Here is a 14,679-nt window from a genome sequence, read left to right as displayed (position 1 = left end):
GATCGTTAGGCATGAAATGACAAAATATAACAGTTATCATTTCTTTTCTTTGGGGATGTGTTCCGTCGCTGTTGTTACTAGGAGTGCTCACGATGTTTTCTCTCAACGTACACTGTACATTTTGAAGAATCCAAAATGGCTACAACAGCGGTAATTTGATTATATTTCAGCCACCTCATTTTTAACTCAGAGCCATAAGACAAGCTGTTTTAAATTATACTTAAATCTCCTTGTTTACGCGGAGTAAAATATATGTTTAAACTATATAATGTTGACATGGTTCTTGCGGGAAACACAAGCTTGTAATCAGCTGAATATACGATTTTGTTTTTCACATGTATATTGTACTAGTCAGACATAACATATTGTATGGCAACGAAATGTATAATTACATAGGTGATTTTACCAGCTAAATATGGCTTCCTTTGAAGGCCAAGCTCATCTGTGAATTAAACTTTGACTCGAATAGTACTAAGACCACAGCTAAATATTTTTTGCTTGTTTTTTTTTTTTAATTCGTTGTATTTGGGCATGTGTGTTTTGTTTGTTGTTGTTTTGTTTGCTTTGTTGATTTTGTATTTTGTTTTCTTTATTTTAAGTTGTTTACTTTTGTTTGGGTTTTCTTTGGTTCGTTTTGGTTTTGGCTGGGGGTCTTTTTGTTTGTCTTTTCTCTTCTTTTTTTTTTTATGCGGTAACACTTCCTGTGTATTTCAGTAGAAAGAGTATTATGTACAGTTTTTAAGAACTAGTTTTTTAGTGGCCCATTTCAGCTCAACATACATCAACACTTCACATCCAGACCCCAATAGATTTCTTTTCTTTGGGGATTATGTTCTGTCCATCATGTAACTTCTTTCAGAGACATTTAGAAGTTGGGGCACTGCAGAATGATAACAATATATGCATGAATAACTTCTTTATTACAGTGGGGGCTACGTTTTGATGTAGGTTCTAACACCAATATCAAGTGAGTGATCTTTCCTTCGATGTGATTAGTCAGTTCGTTAGCACTGATGTTTACTCTCAACGTTCACGGTACATTTTGAAGAATTTATTTGATTTTAACTCAGGCATCAGGTCATTCTCCTCTCAGAAGAAACTGGACAAATTGTAGTTTAAATTGGCTTAAATGTGCTCAAAGATTCCGGAAGTCCATCTGCAGCTCTACACGTCAATACTGCAATGCTCTGACTGACTGAGTTTAGTTTTACGCCGCTTTTAGCAATATTCCAGCAATATCACGGCGGGGGACACCAGAAATGGGCTTAAAACATTGTGCCCATGTGGGGAATCGAACCCGGGTCTTCGGCGTGACGAGCCAACGCTTTAACCACTAGGCTACCCCACCGCCCCCAATACTGCAATGAAGTGCATTAGGGGCTTATTAATACATAAAATACCCATATCTCTCTAACAGCACTATGCATACAACACTTCTAATTACACTAATATTTGACCATAAATCAGGCATTGGTACAGTAGGCCATTCTTGGCAGCCACTTTCAGCTAAAAATGTTTCAGACCAATGACCTGGCACGAAATTCAAGAGAATCTTTGTACAAACAGAAACACGCACACACCCAGTGATGAAGACACACACTCTGTCATTATCTATTTATTGACAAGGAGAATGTGATGCCAGCACTCTGTACAAATGGATACGTGTCAGGTCAGAATCATCAGCATCGGCACTGTCTAGGAGCTCGAGCCGACCCTGCTGTAGAGGTGCGGTCAGGTCAATAGACTCCACACACTGTTCCAAGTTAATGCCAGTCTGAAACGGCAACAATAGAATTTTCACCCTCTGTTCAGGAAACGATTCATATTTTTCTTATTCCACATAGCTAGGTTACATGGCCCAGTGGGATTTCCAAAATTATTCAAATATCAAACAGTGCTGCACACATTGGCCACACACTGTCAAAGGAGATCTCTTAATATTTCAGATGCTCTCTTCAAGCGCTGTTTTCCAGTTTATCACATTTGTGCATATAAAAGTCATAATCACATGCAAACATAGGACAGGGACCAGACAAGACAGACTAAATATGATAAAACATAATCACACAATCAATAAAGTCAGTAAGTGTAACCACACAATCCAGTTACGACAAGCATGGTCTTTTGGGACCTATCCCAGAATCCCCACACAGTCTGCAGGTGCTAGTCAACAGGATATTTAAAATAAAAAAATAAAGTTTTAGGATTTTTGTTGACCTTCAGCAACAGACGGTATTTAAATGTCACCACAGCAAGTATAATCATGGCTGGGTCAGGTTAGGGGAAACAAAAGAATTTTAGATTTGGTTGAATTGTGTGTTGTGTCATTGTTGAAGAAGATTTGGCTGAAATCTTTTATAATGTTTAACAATAAAAGTGCAATCAACTCTTTGTCAACAATCTGTTCGACAACATAAAAGAACATGTGGTAAAATGCTTTTACAATGAACATGCATACAACAAAGTGACGGAAATAACAAAATGGTATTTTTGTCACAATCACTTGCAGTAAATTGAGTATATTTTTTTGTCAAAATGCAAATAGACTATAGTTGTAACGAACTGAAATAAGTGGCCCCTTTGATTTCGTTGTAACCACAGATGTAGTTTTTCATCACTCTACTTAAAATCCTTTGATAAGTAAAATAATAAAATTAATTGGTCACGGTTACTGAGAAATGTTCAATGGAAAATACCTTCAGCTGTTGTAACGACTCCTCCAAGCTGGGGACCGTCACAAGGATTGTGTTGTTCCTCAGAGTCGCGAAAAGATAAATCCACAATCTGCATATCAAATAAAAGTTTGACTAAGTTTGCAAAATTTGCTCACATGGCAGACAGTTTTGTTTTGTTTGTTTTTTCAACAACAACAACAAAAATGATTGATCTGGTAAACAAAAATGTACATCAATTATTTCAAGGCAAATGTATACACCTAGGAACCAACTATCTGGCAATGAGCTCAATAGATTTAGGACCTCTTGATCCTAACAACACCAGAATAGGCTGATTAGGCTCTATATATCTCTCATAGGTTAAACAGCACTGTTCCAAGAATATTGTCAAATTAGTAAATTACATTAAGGCACCGGTCAGTTGTTACAGTGAATGAGGTGATGCAATTGTTGTAAAAACTATCATCTATGTTATGTAACATTTTTTCAAGCCCCCCTTAAATACATTTATCCAGCCTCATGTAAGAATGTCGAGTTTTGATTGGTTCACATGACTCTGATAAAATACCATGTACACCCGTCACGATCCGCGAGCAGGGAGTACAAAATTCATATTATCCCGCCACACCTCGTTGACCACGCGAAGTGAGAAAAGCGTGCATCGCCAAGCCTTTAGTAACGTCGCTGCATTGAGGTCAATCGATCAGCTGGTGCCAACATGGCAGCAAGGAAACGTTTTGCCACAACAACAGAGAATGAAATTGAAGCAAAACATTCGGCTAGATAAATGCGTTATCACATCGTGTCGAGGGAAATACAACCTTACAAGTGACTGATAAAACCCTGTATTTCCCTCGACATGATGTGATAACTTATATTAATATTTATTTAAGACCCCTCCCTAATAACATCAAATGATCAATTTCTAATTAATCATCAGACTGTCATGGTAACTGTATAATACCCCAGGGCAACAGTTTTATAGTTATGTTTAATGTCAGATGTAACTTTCTTCCCCTCATATGATGGAGGCCCGTACATACCAAGTCTGGCTCAGAAACTTCTTTGACAAGATGAACAAATATCCACTTGATCTTTGGACAATGACCTGCTATCAACAAAATTCACACCCAGTCAAACATTTCACCATGCATGACAAGCACAGAATCTCAGAATCTTGGAATCCCCATAATAGTAATCCTCTCTTTCTGAGCAATATGAATCTCCCAAAATTATCACGTATAGCTGATGCCAGACCAGTCATTGTCCCAAACTTGTGGCCATGTCCCAGACACAAGTATATCAAATCAGAATCATAGTCTGACCACTCAAACAATTCCAAGTCTAAAGTTAATCTTCTGTAATGCGCTACTTACTTTTCTTGCAAATCTTTTGGCACAAAGAACTCAAACACATTGTTCAAGATAACCACATCACCTGCAAAAGAAGTTCTTGTTTTTACTGACACAATAAATTATAATAGCCAAACATGCTATATGGCATGTATGCCTATCACAGACTGGGTTCTGTCTTACATATGCGCATACTCTCCTACCCAGACTTTGTCAAAGTCAACCAAAACCCTCAGCCTCTGACCAGTGAAATGTGACAATTCATTGCATCATATCCTGTTCATTCACAAATAACATGTAATATAATGAGATGTTATGGGACAAAGCATTTAATGTGCTTAAGTGTTAGACATGATTTTTATTCTCAACAAACCAAGCCAAGACTTGGACATTTTGGGCACACATTTTTAATGAATATGCTGGAGTATACAATCATGATCATTTTTCTCAGATTTACTTTGCAACATTTAAAACTCAATTGTCACAAAGGAAACTCTTGCTCTGAGGTAAGTGGGTCAAATATCAAATTCACACACTGTCCAAAACATACTAAAAAATTCGAAAAGAAGAAGCCGAACAAATTCTCTAAAAAATGTCCTATCATCCAGTGTGTCTCTTGACATGCATTCAGAATGAGTAAGGTTTTACGCCATTTTTAGCAATATTCCACCAATATCACAGCAGGGGACACCAGAAATGGACTTCACACACTGTACCATAACAGAATCAAACCCAGGTCCGCAGCATGACTAGCAAACCTTTAACCACTAGGCTATCCCACCACCCCACAATTATTCTGAATTTGTCCTGAGTAAAGCTGAATCATGGCAGGTATCGACTACTGGTACACTGTCCAAACAATGCATGAGAATGCATCCAGATTCATCAACCAAGGTAGTGTTATCTCTGAAATCACTGGAGACAATGAATGGACATCATACAACAAATGTACAACAAATATGGATGATATTTTGTTGACGGTGCAAACATTTAAGTCCCATGAGGAGATATTTGCCATGAAGTACTGTTCGAAACATTGAACCCTTTTCACTGACACTCCATCATTTTCACTGACTCATCTGCATCTTGTTTGGAACGGTCAATATCTGCACCTGCTCTACGGACATCCGAAGGGCATACTTACTGGACGCTATCAGTGGTCCTTGGTTGAGAATGTCGTCGTGAATGACCTGCAACAAAATCATTGTTCCTTGCAACATTCAGTATCATTACCAGTGAGTGGAGAGTTGATTGGTTGGTTGGGTGTGGGTGTGTGGGTGTGTGGGTGTGTTGGTGAGTGAGTTTTACGCCGCACTCAGCAATATTCCAGCCATATGGCGGCGGTCTGTAAATAATCGAGTCTGGACCAGACAATCCAGTGATCAACAGCATGAACATCGATCTGCGCAATTGGGAACCGATGACATGTGGCAACCAAGTCAGCGAGCCTGACCACCCGATCCCATTAGTCACCTTAATGACAAGCATAGTCGCCTTTGTGGCAAGCATGGGTTGCTGAAGACCTATTCTACCCAGATTTTTCATGAGGTGAGTGGAGTGTGAGATTGAGGTTGGGTGGGTGTGAGTGAGTGAGTGAGTGAGTTTTACCCTGCACTACTAACTCAGCAATATTCCAGCTATATGGCAGTGATCTGTAAATAATCGAGTCTGGACCTGACAATCCAGTGATCAACAACATGAGCATCTATCTACGCAACTGGGATACGATAACATGTCACATGTGTCAAACAAGTCAGCACGCATGACCACCCAATCCCATTTGTCGCCTCTTAAAACAAGCATAGATTACTGAAGATCAATTCTAACCAGGATCTTCATGTTGCAATAACAACAGTAATGGTCTCTACATAAACGGTTGCAATATCAAGCTGACATTATCAGAGCCCGTGAAGATCCGGGTAGATCTTCAGCAACCCATGCTTGCCATAAAGGCATTTGCTTGTCGTAAGAGGCTGACTAACGGATCGGGTGGTCAGGCAGATCATTGCTCATGATCACTGGATTGTCATTGTTCATATAGCAGCAGCTAAACTCACTCACTCACTCACTCACATATCAGACATTGGACATCATTGTTCAACAGCAGCAAACATAAGTCGACTGAATGAAATCTACTACAACCCAACCAGGTATTTGGTTTGTTCTTACTTTCATCCATATCTCACCTTAATGAAGGTACCTATAACTGATCAAATCTGGACCAGATATTGAATGATTGATATTGAGATCAATGATGTGCACGCGGTACACACATGATGAATTAGCTCAGATTGTTCATGATAAACACAATTGTTTGGTTGGTAATCAACTGTATAACACTACTTCAGAGTGGGCCAGCCTTAACAAAGGTCACATGCAACCAAAAATCAAACATAATTAAAACACAATTATCACTTCTTCATGACATATAATATGCATTGCTGATTATGAAAAAACAAATAAACAAAATTATAAGCGTATAATCGCAAATCAAAAGTGCAATATTTTGTACTTCGGGGTTTACCTCCCTCAAACGGAAGCAGCCGGGATACCGAACCCAGTCAGAGCGGGTGGGTGTGCACTCAAGTGTAACGGCTGGTTCATTAGCAGATGCCGCCTTCACGGCTCATTGTGTGTGTATATATAGAGATGTTGGGTTTTGTAAATACATGCTCATTTTTTGTGTATAACATTTTGCTATCAACAGACATCATAACATGTCATGTGTTCAAGTATCACACCTGCCTGTCTGTGTAATTACATAATGTGACAGAGACCGAACTCGGGCCATAAATCAATGCGTTTTGTTTATGGTGTATAGCCTGATTGGTGTTAAGTTCAAATTGCATGTGGTCAGTGATCGCAGTTGTGTATTGAATATTGTCATTAGCAGACAGGCAGGCAGACACACAGGTGTCAATAAAACAAGACATTGAGTTTTGTCTGTGACAACGGCATATCTATATCACAGTTAGAAATTGTGTCAACGCTAAATAATGACATTGCTTTTAAGTATCGAACTGAGAAAATGACTGGTAAGAAAGAACGTGTGGTGAAATAGACAAATGAAATTATATAAACAGTTTATTTACTGTAATAACATATAAAAAGCTCAGCCTGTGAGATATCAACAAAACATTATGAAAATATCTCACACCAAAGCCTTCACCGGTATTCACCAGACAGCCCGGCTTCCAAGTTGCGCGAACCTATTTCACTGCGCCGTGCTATGAGCGCAGCCCAGCTGTTGAAACCATTATTCCCAGAAAAGTCTGGGGAAAATTAGTGAAACGTTTGAACTCGATTTCATGGCGTTTTTTTTCATCGCGTTATTTTTCAACTTTATAAGTTGAACTTGCATTTTGACGCTTTGTTTCGTAAGTCCATACCGAAAGGTATCATCAGAATCTGCAAAGTTGTGTTTTACGTTGCATGTGACCTTTAACAAAGGTTGTAGGGGCAGTAACACTTAACAGTACAAAGATGGAGAATCTGTAGCATCTTCATTTACAGCAGATCCAGGGTCTGTAGCACTAGAATGTACAACAGATCTAGGCTTTGAAGCACTTGAATCTACAATAGATCTAGGGTCTGTAGCACTAGAATGTACAACAGATCTAGGCTTTGAAGCACTTGAATCTACAATAGATCTAGGGTCTGTAGCACTAGAATGTACAACAGATCTAGGCTTTGAAGCACTTGAATCTACAATAGATCTAGGGTCTGTAGCACTAGAATGTACAACAGATCTAGGCTTTGAAGCACTTGAATCTACAATAGATCTAGGGTCTGTAGCACTTGAATGTACAACTGATCTAGGGTTTGAAGCACTTGAATCCACAATAGATCTAGGGTCTGTAGCACTAGGAATGTACAACAGATCTAGGCTTTGAAGCACATGAATCTACAATAGATCTAGGGTCTGTAGCACTAGAATGTACAACAGATCTAGGCTTTGAAGCACTTGAATCTACAATAGATCTAGGGTCTGTAGCACTAGAATGTATAACAAATCTAGGGTCTTTGTAGCGCTTGAATCTACAACAGATCTAGGCTTTGTAAACGCTTGAATCTACACAAGAATGTACAGATCTAGGGTCTTGAAGCATTTGAATCTACAACAGATCTAGGGTTTGAAGCATTTGAATCTACAACAGATCTAGGGTCTGTAGCCCAGGAATGTACAACAGATCTAGGGTCTGAAGCACTTGAATTTACAACAGATCTAGGGTCTGTAGCACAGGAATGTACAACAGATCTAGGGTCTGTAGCACAAGAATGTACAACAGATCTAGGGTCTGTAGCACAGGAATGTACAACAGATCTAGGGTCTGTAGCATTTGAATCTACAACAGATCTAGGGTCTGTAGCACAGGAATGTACAACAGATCTAGGGTCTGTAGCACAAGAATGTACAACAGATCTAGGGTCTGTAGCACAAGAATGTACAACAGATCTAGGGTCTGTAGCACAGGAATGTACAACAGATCTAGGGTATGTAGCACAGGAATGTACAACAGATCTAGGGTCTGTAGCACAGGAATGTACAACAGATCTAGGGTCTGTATCACAGGAATGTACAACAGATCTAGGATATCTAGCTCTGTAAATTACAACAGATCTAGGATCTGTATCACAGGAATGTACAACAGATATAGGGTCTGTACCTGTATTCTGTCCGCCATGTTGTACTTGGCAACAGCTGCAGTCTGGAGGCTGGTGAACGTTGAGTCGATCTCCACCCCAACAATATGCTTGGCCTTGCTGTACAGGTACGCCTGGTGGAGACACAAACTCTTGTATTTCTGCATTACACCAGATCATTACAATAGAAATTGAAATAAAGAAAACTATTTAGTCTTCCGACCATTTCCATAACTATGTTGGTAACAATACAAATCTCCACATGACTTTGCTCCAAAGGCAGGGGGATGTACCTCTCCATTTCTCCAAGCTGAATCATGCTCATCTTCTTAATTATATCTATAAGATAGCCTTACCTTTTATAAATATCTGTTTATGATGTGTGCAACTTTTTTTTAAATATAATAATAATAATAATAATTGATTTATAGCCCCATTTCCAAAAGATTGCTCAATGGCTAAAAGAAAAAGATTGTAACACATTGAGATATAATAAATAATTAATTCAATAATTCAAAAAATTAATATTTTTGTCAATCCTTGATGAAGGTTTGGCAGAAACTCCTTCAAAGCAACTCTATTAATGTTTCTCAGGCAAGTAGAAACACATCACACTAACAATGTTATAGCCAGATTGCATCAGTACCAGATGTATGTAAATGATTCACTGTACCCCATACAGCACTGCGCCTGTCCGAGACCCCACATCCAGCACAGTCTTCCCACTGAGGTCAGGCAGGGCGTAGTTAAAGATGTATTTCACCTGAGCTGCTGATGCTGAGTGTGTGATGAAGGCTGACAAACAAAATGTAAATATGTAAGTAAAAGGCAAATATTATGGATGCCAACTTCTTCTTTATTGTATGTTACGTTGTTTCTGGGCTATTCCATGCCCATTTGTCAGGTGAATCGTGATGAATCAGTGAGGGATTGTTACCATCACAAGCTGATCAAAGCAGTTCAAACCATGGTCAATGGTTGGTCTGTTGCTGTTTAACGCCGCACTCAGCAATATTCCAGCTGTATGGCAGAGGTCTGCAAATAATTTGAGTCTGGACCAGACAATCCAGTGATCAATCTACACAATTGTGATATAATGCCATGTGTCAACTAAGTCAGCAAGCCTGACCACCCGATCCTGTTAGTCGCCTCTTAGGACAAGCATGGGTTACTGAAGACCAATTCTAACCAGGATCTTCACAGGTTCCCATGGTCAATAACAAGATATACAATCCCAGCTGTTGGGATATAGTGACACACAATGTCAGGTCATACATTGGATCAAGAGCCACCGATTCCTCTTTACAGTCTGCTATACTGAGGATTTATTGTTCCCCTCTCACTTCACGATATTCCACTAAAATGACATGTTGAATCCTAAGGCAAAAAGCCTCAGTGCACCCAGTAGCAAATGGGTACCCAGTTAGCTGTTCTGATAATGTGACTGTTAAACGTATCGTGCTGGTAGTAGAAGAGTAGTTGTCCAGCAATGAATAGCAGCAACAGTAGTAGTAGTAGTAGCAGTAGTAGTAGCAGCAGTAGTAGTAGTAGTAAAGTAGTAGTAGCAGAGCAATAGTAGTAGCAGTAGTAGTAGCCTAGCAGTAGTAGTAGTAGTAGTGAGTAGCAGTAGTAGCAGTAGTAGCAACCAGCCGCCCAGTAGTAGTAGCACCAGTTGCCTAGTAGTAGTAGTGTAAGTAGTAGTAGCAGAAGCAATAGTAGTAGTAAGCAGCAGCCCAGTTGCCTAGTAGTAGTAGTGTAAGTAGTAGTAGCAGAAGCAATAGTAGTAGCACCAGTTGCCTGGTAGTAGTAGTGTAAGTAGTAGTAGCAGAAGCAATAGTAGTAGCACCCAGTTGCCTAGTAGCAGTAGTAGTAGTAAGTAGTAGTAGCAGTAGTAAGTAGTAGCAGTAGTAGCACCAGTTGCCTAGTAGTAGTAGTAAGTAGTAGCAGCAGTAGTAGCAGAAGCAATAGTAGTAGTAGTGTAAAAAGTAGTAGTAGTAGCAGCAGTAGCAGCAGTTGCCCAGTGCCCGGTAGTGTAAGTAGTAGTAGCAAAGCAATAGTAGCACCAGCCTTGTAGTAGCAGTGTAGTAAGTAGTAGCACCAGTTGCCTAGTAGTAGCAAGCAGCAACCAGTAGTAGTAGTAGTGTAAGCAGTAGTAGCAGCAATAGTAATAGTAGCAGCAAGTAGCCTGGTAGCAAAGTAGTTGCCTAGTAGTAGTAGTGCCTAAAGTAGCAGTAGTAGCAGTAGCAGCAGCAGTAGTAGTAGCAGTAGCAGTAGCAAGCAGTAGTAGCAGCAGTTGCCTAACAGCCAGTTGCCTAGCAGTGTAGCCAGTAGTAGCAGTGTAAGTAGTAGTAGCAGCAGGCACCAGTTGCCTAGCAGTAGCAGTAGCAGCAGTAGCAGCAGAAGCAATAGCAGCACCAGCCAGCCAGTGCAGAGCAGTAGTACCAGTGTAAGCAGTAGTAGCAGAAGCAATAGCAGTATGCAGTAAGTAGTAGTAGCAGCAGCTGGCAGTAGCAGCAGCAGTTGCCTAGTAGTAGCAGCAGCAGCCGTCTGGTAGCAGTAGTAAAGCAGTAGCAGCAGCCTAGTAGTAGTAGTGTACCACTACAGCCGCCCGTAGTAGTAGCAGTGTAAGTAGTAGTAGCAAGCAGTAGCAGCAGTAGTAGTAGTAGTAGTGCAGCAGTAGTAGTAGTAGTAGCAGTAGCAGTAGTAGTAGTAGCAGCAGCAGCAGCAGCAGCATTAGTAGTAGTAGTAGTAGTAGTATAGTAGCCAGGTAGTAGTATTCTTCCATGTTTCTACTATAACAAGCAGCACTTACTGAGAGGCTGGACCTCCTGGGAGCCACAGCAGCAATCAGTAGCATGCAGTAAGAGTAGTAGTCCTGTTTCTCATCTGGACCTCCTGATCCTCACACAGGTCATCTATGGCATCCTCGTCATACAAGAAGGCATCCACGTGCACAGTGGTGCTCGGATCACAGTCGGCATTCTGAACATACAAAATGGGACATGACATGAGTGAATGAGTGAGTATGGTTTTATGTAGCCGTTAGAAATATTCCAGCAATATCACGAAAGGGGACACCAGAAATGGGCTTCACACATTGTACCCATGTGGGGAATCAAACTCAGGTCTTCAGCGAGACAAAGGTTCCTTTTGAACCATTTGGCTACCCTACCTCCCCTAACATGAGATGAAGGGACATATGTCCCATCTGTTTTAAAATTTCAAAATGCATAAAGGGAAAATGAAACTGAAATAATGTTGTCAGGTTGATTTGAGTGTTATGACCTAAACAAATTCTCAAAATAAAGTTAAAGAAAATTAGAATTATAAACCATTTCTATTTAACCGTATCTAATTAAACACATTCTTTTTAACACTTTTTTATAAAATTTAGTACAAGGTGGTCCATAGAAATAGAACTGATTAAACTATCAAGCATATTTAATATTTTCTGTTATTTTCCACTTCAAGGCGAACAACAGCAGTCCCACTTTGAATGTCTGTACAGAAAATTTTAATCTGTTGCACAGTTTTACGTGCAAGGAATGAGTCAAATGCAAATGCACATTTGTGGTGCAAGAAAGGAATAAATAAACTCAAACTAATGGACATAACGTTCATAAAATGCATATAAATGTTGTTTGAAGTTCTTTCATAACTTGCAGCATTTTTTTTTAACAGATTACAAACATAAAGCGGTGCTGATCTGTGGAATACTGAAGAGTGGTGAGTTTATCTTACCACATGCAGGTGTACAAAGCTATGTGACCATAATTCCGATATCTTCATATCGACTTACAACAGTTGTAGCACTAATGTATTTTTCAACTTACAACAGTATTTTTTGTACAACAGCACCCTGGCCCTCTCATGCTCAAAGCTGTCCAGAGTGCTGGGTTGTTGGTCTAACAGGGTCCAGATTAAGCAGGTTTCAGGACACACAACTCACTGGTCCTGTCTGGGGGAAGTGGATGTTCTCTGTGTGTGACACAGCATTGACCGGCAGCTCTGACCGCAGGTCACTCTGAATGCTCTCCAACATGACATCTTCGTTACTCTTCTCCCTTGTCACATCTCCCCATTCACCTGACACACATTATTCATTGTCAACACAAAACTACTTGAAATACATCATGAAACAGTAAATGTTTTGCTGCCAACTGTAACACATGTTATATTTGGGGTTACATTTTCTCAGTAAAGTACATGTTCTAGTACATTGTCGAAGTACTTTCTGGGATTCGAACCCACATCCTCGATCAGAGTCAGGCACCTAATTGCCAGCACAGAAAGTAAGCGGTTTAACCCACTCAGCCACCACCGCTTCCAAAACAAATCCCAAATATAAGATGTGTTACATGTGACCACGTTCTTCAATGGCATTATGTATTCACAGATGTCAATTGTCTGTCAATGCTAATCTGAATATATTACAGTTTATTGTTTTCAAATGTATTCGAACAACCCCGTAAACATTGTACACTAGAGCAGAGACCATATAATAGATATATATATGGTCTCTGACTAGAGTAACATGTTGCAAAGCTTCACCGTGATTCTACATAAATAAAATAGAAAACATCATTAACATGACTAAGGTGAGCTAAAACTGTTCATCATCATAGCAGAGACCATATAATCTATTATATATGGTCTCTGATCATAAATCTCAAATTGACGGTCATTTTATTCCTTCTCATAGAATTATAATACATATTTGGAGAAATATGAACCTCTTCAATCATAAGAGAAGTTATTCATGTAGTACATGGAAAAATTGGCCAGTGTCTTAAGTTGATCCATGCAAGTCGATTCACAGAGATTGGGTCAAACATTACACTTTAAATAACGATACTCTCCTGTTTTACATTCACATTTATACCTGAGTTTATTTTATTCTTGATCCAGCTTAGAAATTGAGACCGGACGTCGTCTGAGACATTATGTAGAACTGCTTCAAACTGACGTTTCACTGTCTCTATATCTGCCATGTCGATTTCAGGCAGCTGTCGGAGAAATGAAAACAGTCACACGTGTTGATGTTAATTCCGGAAGTAGGGGAATCCTTCAACCGCGCATGCTCGTAGGGAATCCCCTGTGGAAAGAATATTCTGGCGGGGAATTCAAAAACACTGACCCTGTCGTTTGAGTGAATAGTATGCATATATTTCGCTTTTATCCTCTGGTAACAAACCAGAAAGGACTTGTTTTACGTTGAAAAGAAACGGGCTGCATTTCTTTAGGAAGAAACGATAATTGATAGATCTATTTAAATGAGTGAGTGAGTTTAGTTTTATGCCGTACCCATGCAGCAATTCAGATGACCAAGATATGGAGCCCATATGGATGTTTACACTGGTATATGTAATGTTGAACTTACGAAAGGAATATGTCATATTTATTGTATTTCGGAATTGACGGCGATGTTAAATCATTACGACACACGTGCGAATGAAACAATTTCTTTTGGCACCCCTTATTTCCTAATCCTTTTGAGTTCACATTCGGATCACGATCGACCGCGGTGTCAGATTATCACAATTACCAAATGTCGTTAACAATGTTCTGCTATAACCTTGAATATAAATTAATTGTTATGCAAAGATTGTTTTCATTCTTCATACGTCAGACTTGAGTTTCTGCATCGACTCAGAATTTTACGTTCACAATGTGATTCATCCCAGTGATGTGTTCATGAAGGTGTTTTTTATATGTAGCGGCATTTCGACTTTTATCAGAACCTGCATGGTCTTGTATGTAGATCTTTCTAACGTATCAGGATAACAAATATATTTGGATTAAGGGAACATTTGCTACAGCTACTGCGCATTGTCGATTTAAATAGCACCGATCGTACATGTAATTACTTCGTTAACGCAATACATGTACATATCACAGTGTTTGCCCTTAACCCTGAAAAGCTGCAAGCCCTAAGGACCCAGAACCATAAAAAGTTGTGGGTCCTGATCATGTGTTGGCCCAATATTTTTACTACAATATAAATAATT

At 39.5% G+C, this 14,679-nt stretch overlaps 1 protein-coding gene across 1 annotated transcript; it reads right to left on the bottom strand.

Moving 5' to 3' along the window:
• Positions 1–1,575: 1,575 nt before the first annotated feature.
• On the bottom strand, positions 1,576–14,679 carry LOC124280473. The gene is made up of 10 exons (XM_046716408.1): positions 13,554–14,679; positions 12,621–12,757; positions 11,554–11,653; positions 11,484–11,519; positions 9,345–9,466; positions 8,695–8,805; positions 5,172–5,217; positions 4,052–4,112; positions 2,697–2,784; positions 1,576–1,774 (listed from the first exon to the last, which is right to left on the bottom strand). The coding sequence occupies exons 1-10, from the start codon at positions 13,660–13,662 to the stop codon at positions 1,616–1,618; spliced, it is 969 nt and encodes a 322-aa protein (XP_046572364.1). The 5' UTR covers positions 13,663–14,679; the 3' UTR covers positions 1,576–1,615.

Source organism: Haliotis rubra, unplaced genomic scaffold (assembly GCF_003918875.1).
Source record: "Haliotis rubra isolate DU_JTF1 unplaced genomic scaffold, ASM391887v1 Scf268, whole genome shotgun sequence".
Taxonomy (NCBI): domain Eukaryota; kingdom Metazoa; phylum Mollusca; class Gastropoda; order Lepetellida; family Haliotidae; genus Haliotis; species Haliotis rubra.
This window is presented reverse-complemented; position numbering and strand designations above follow the sequence as displayed.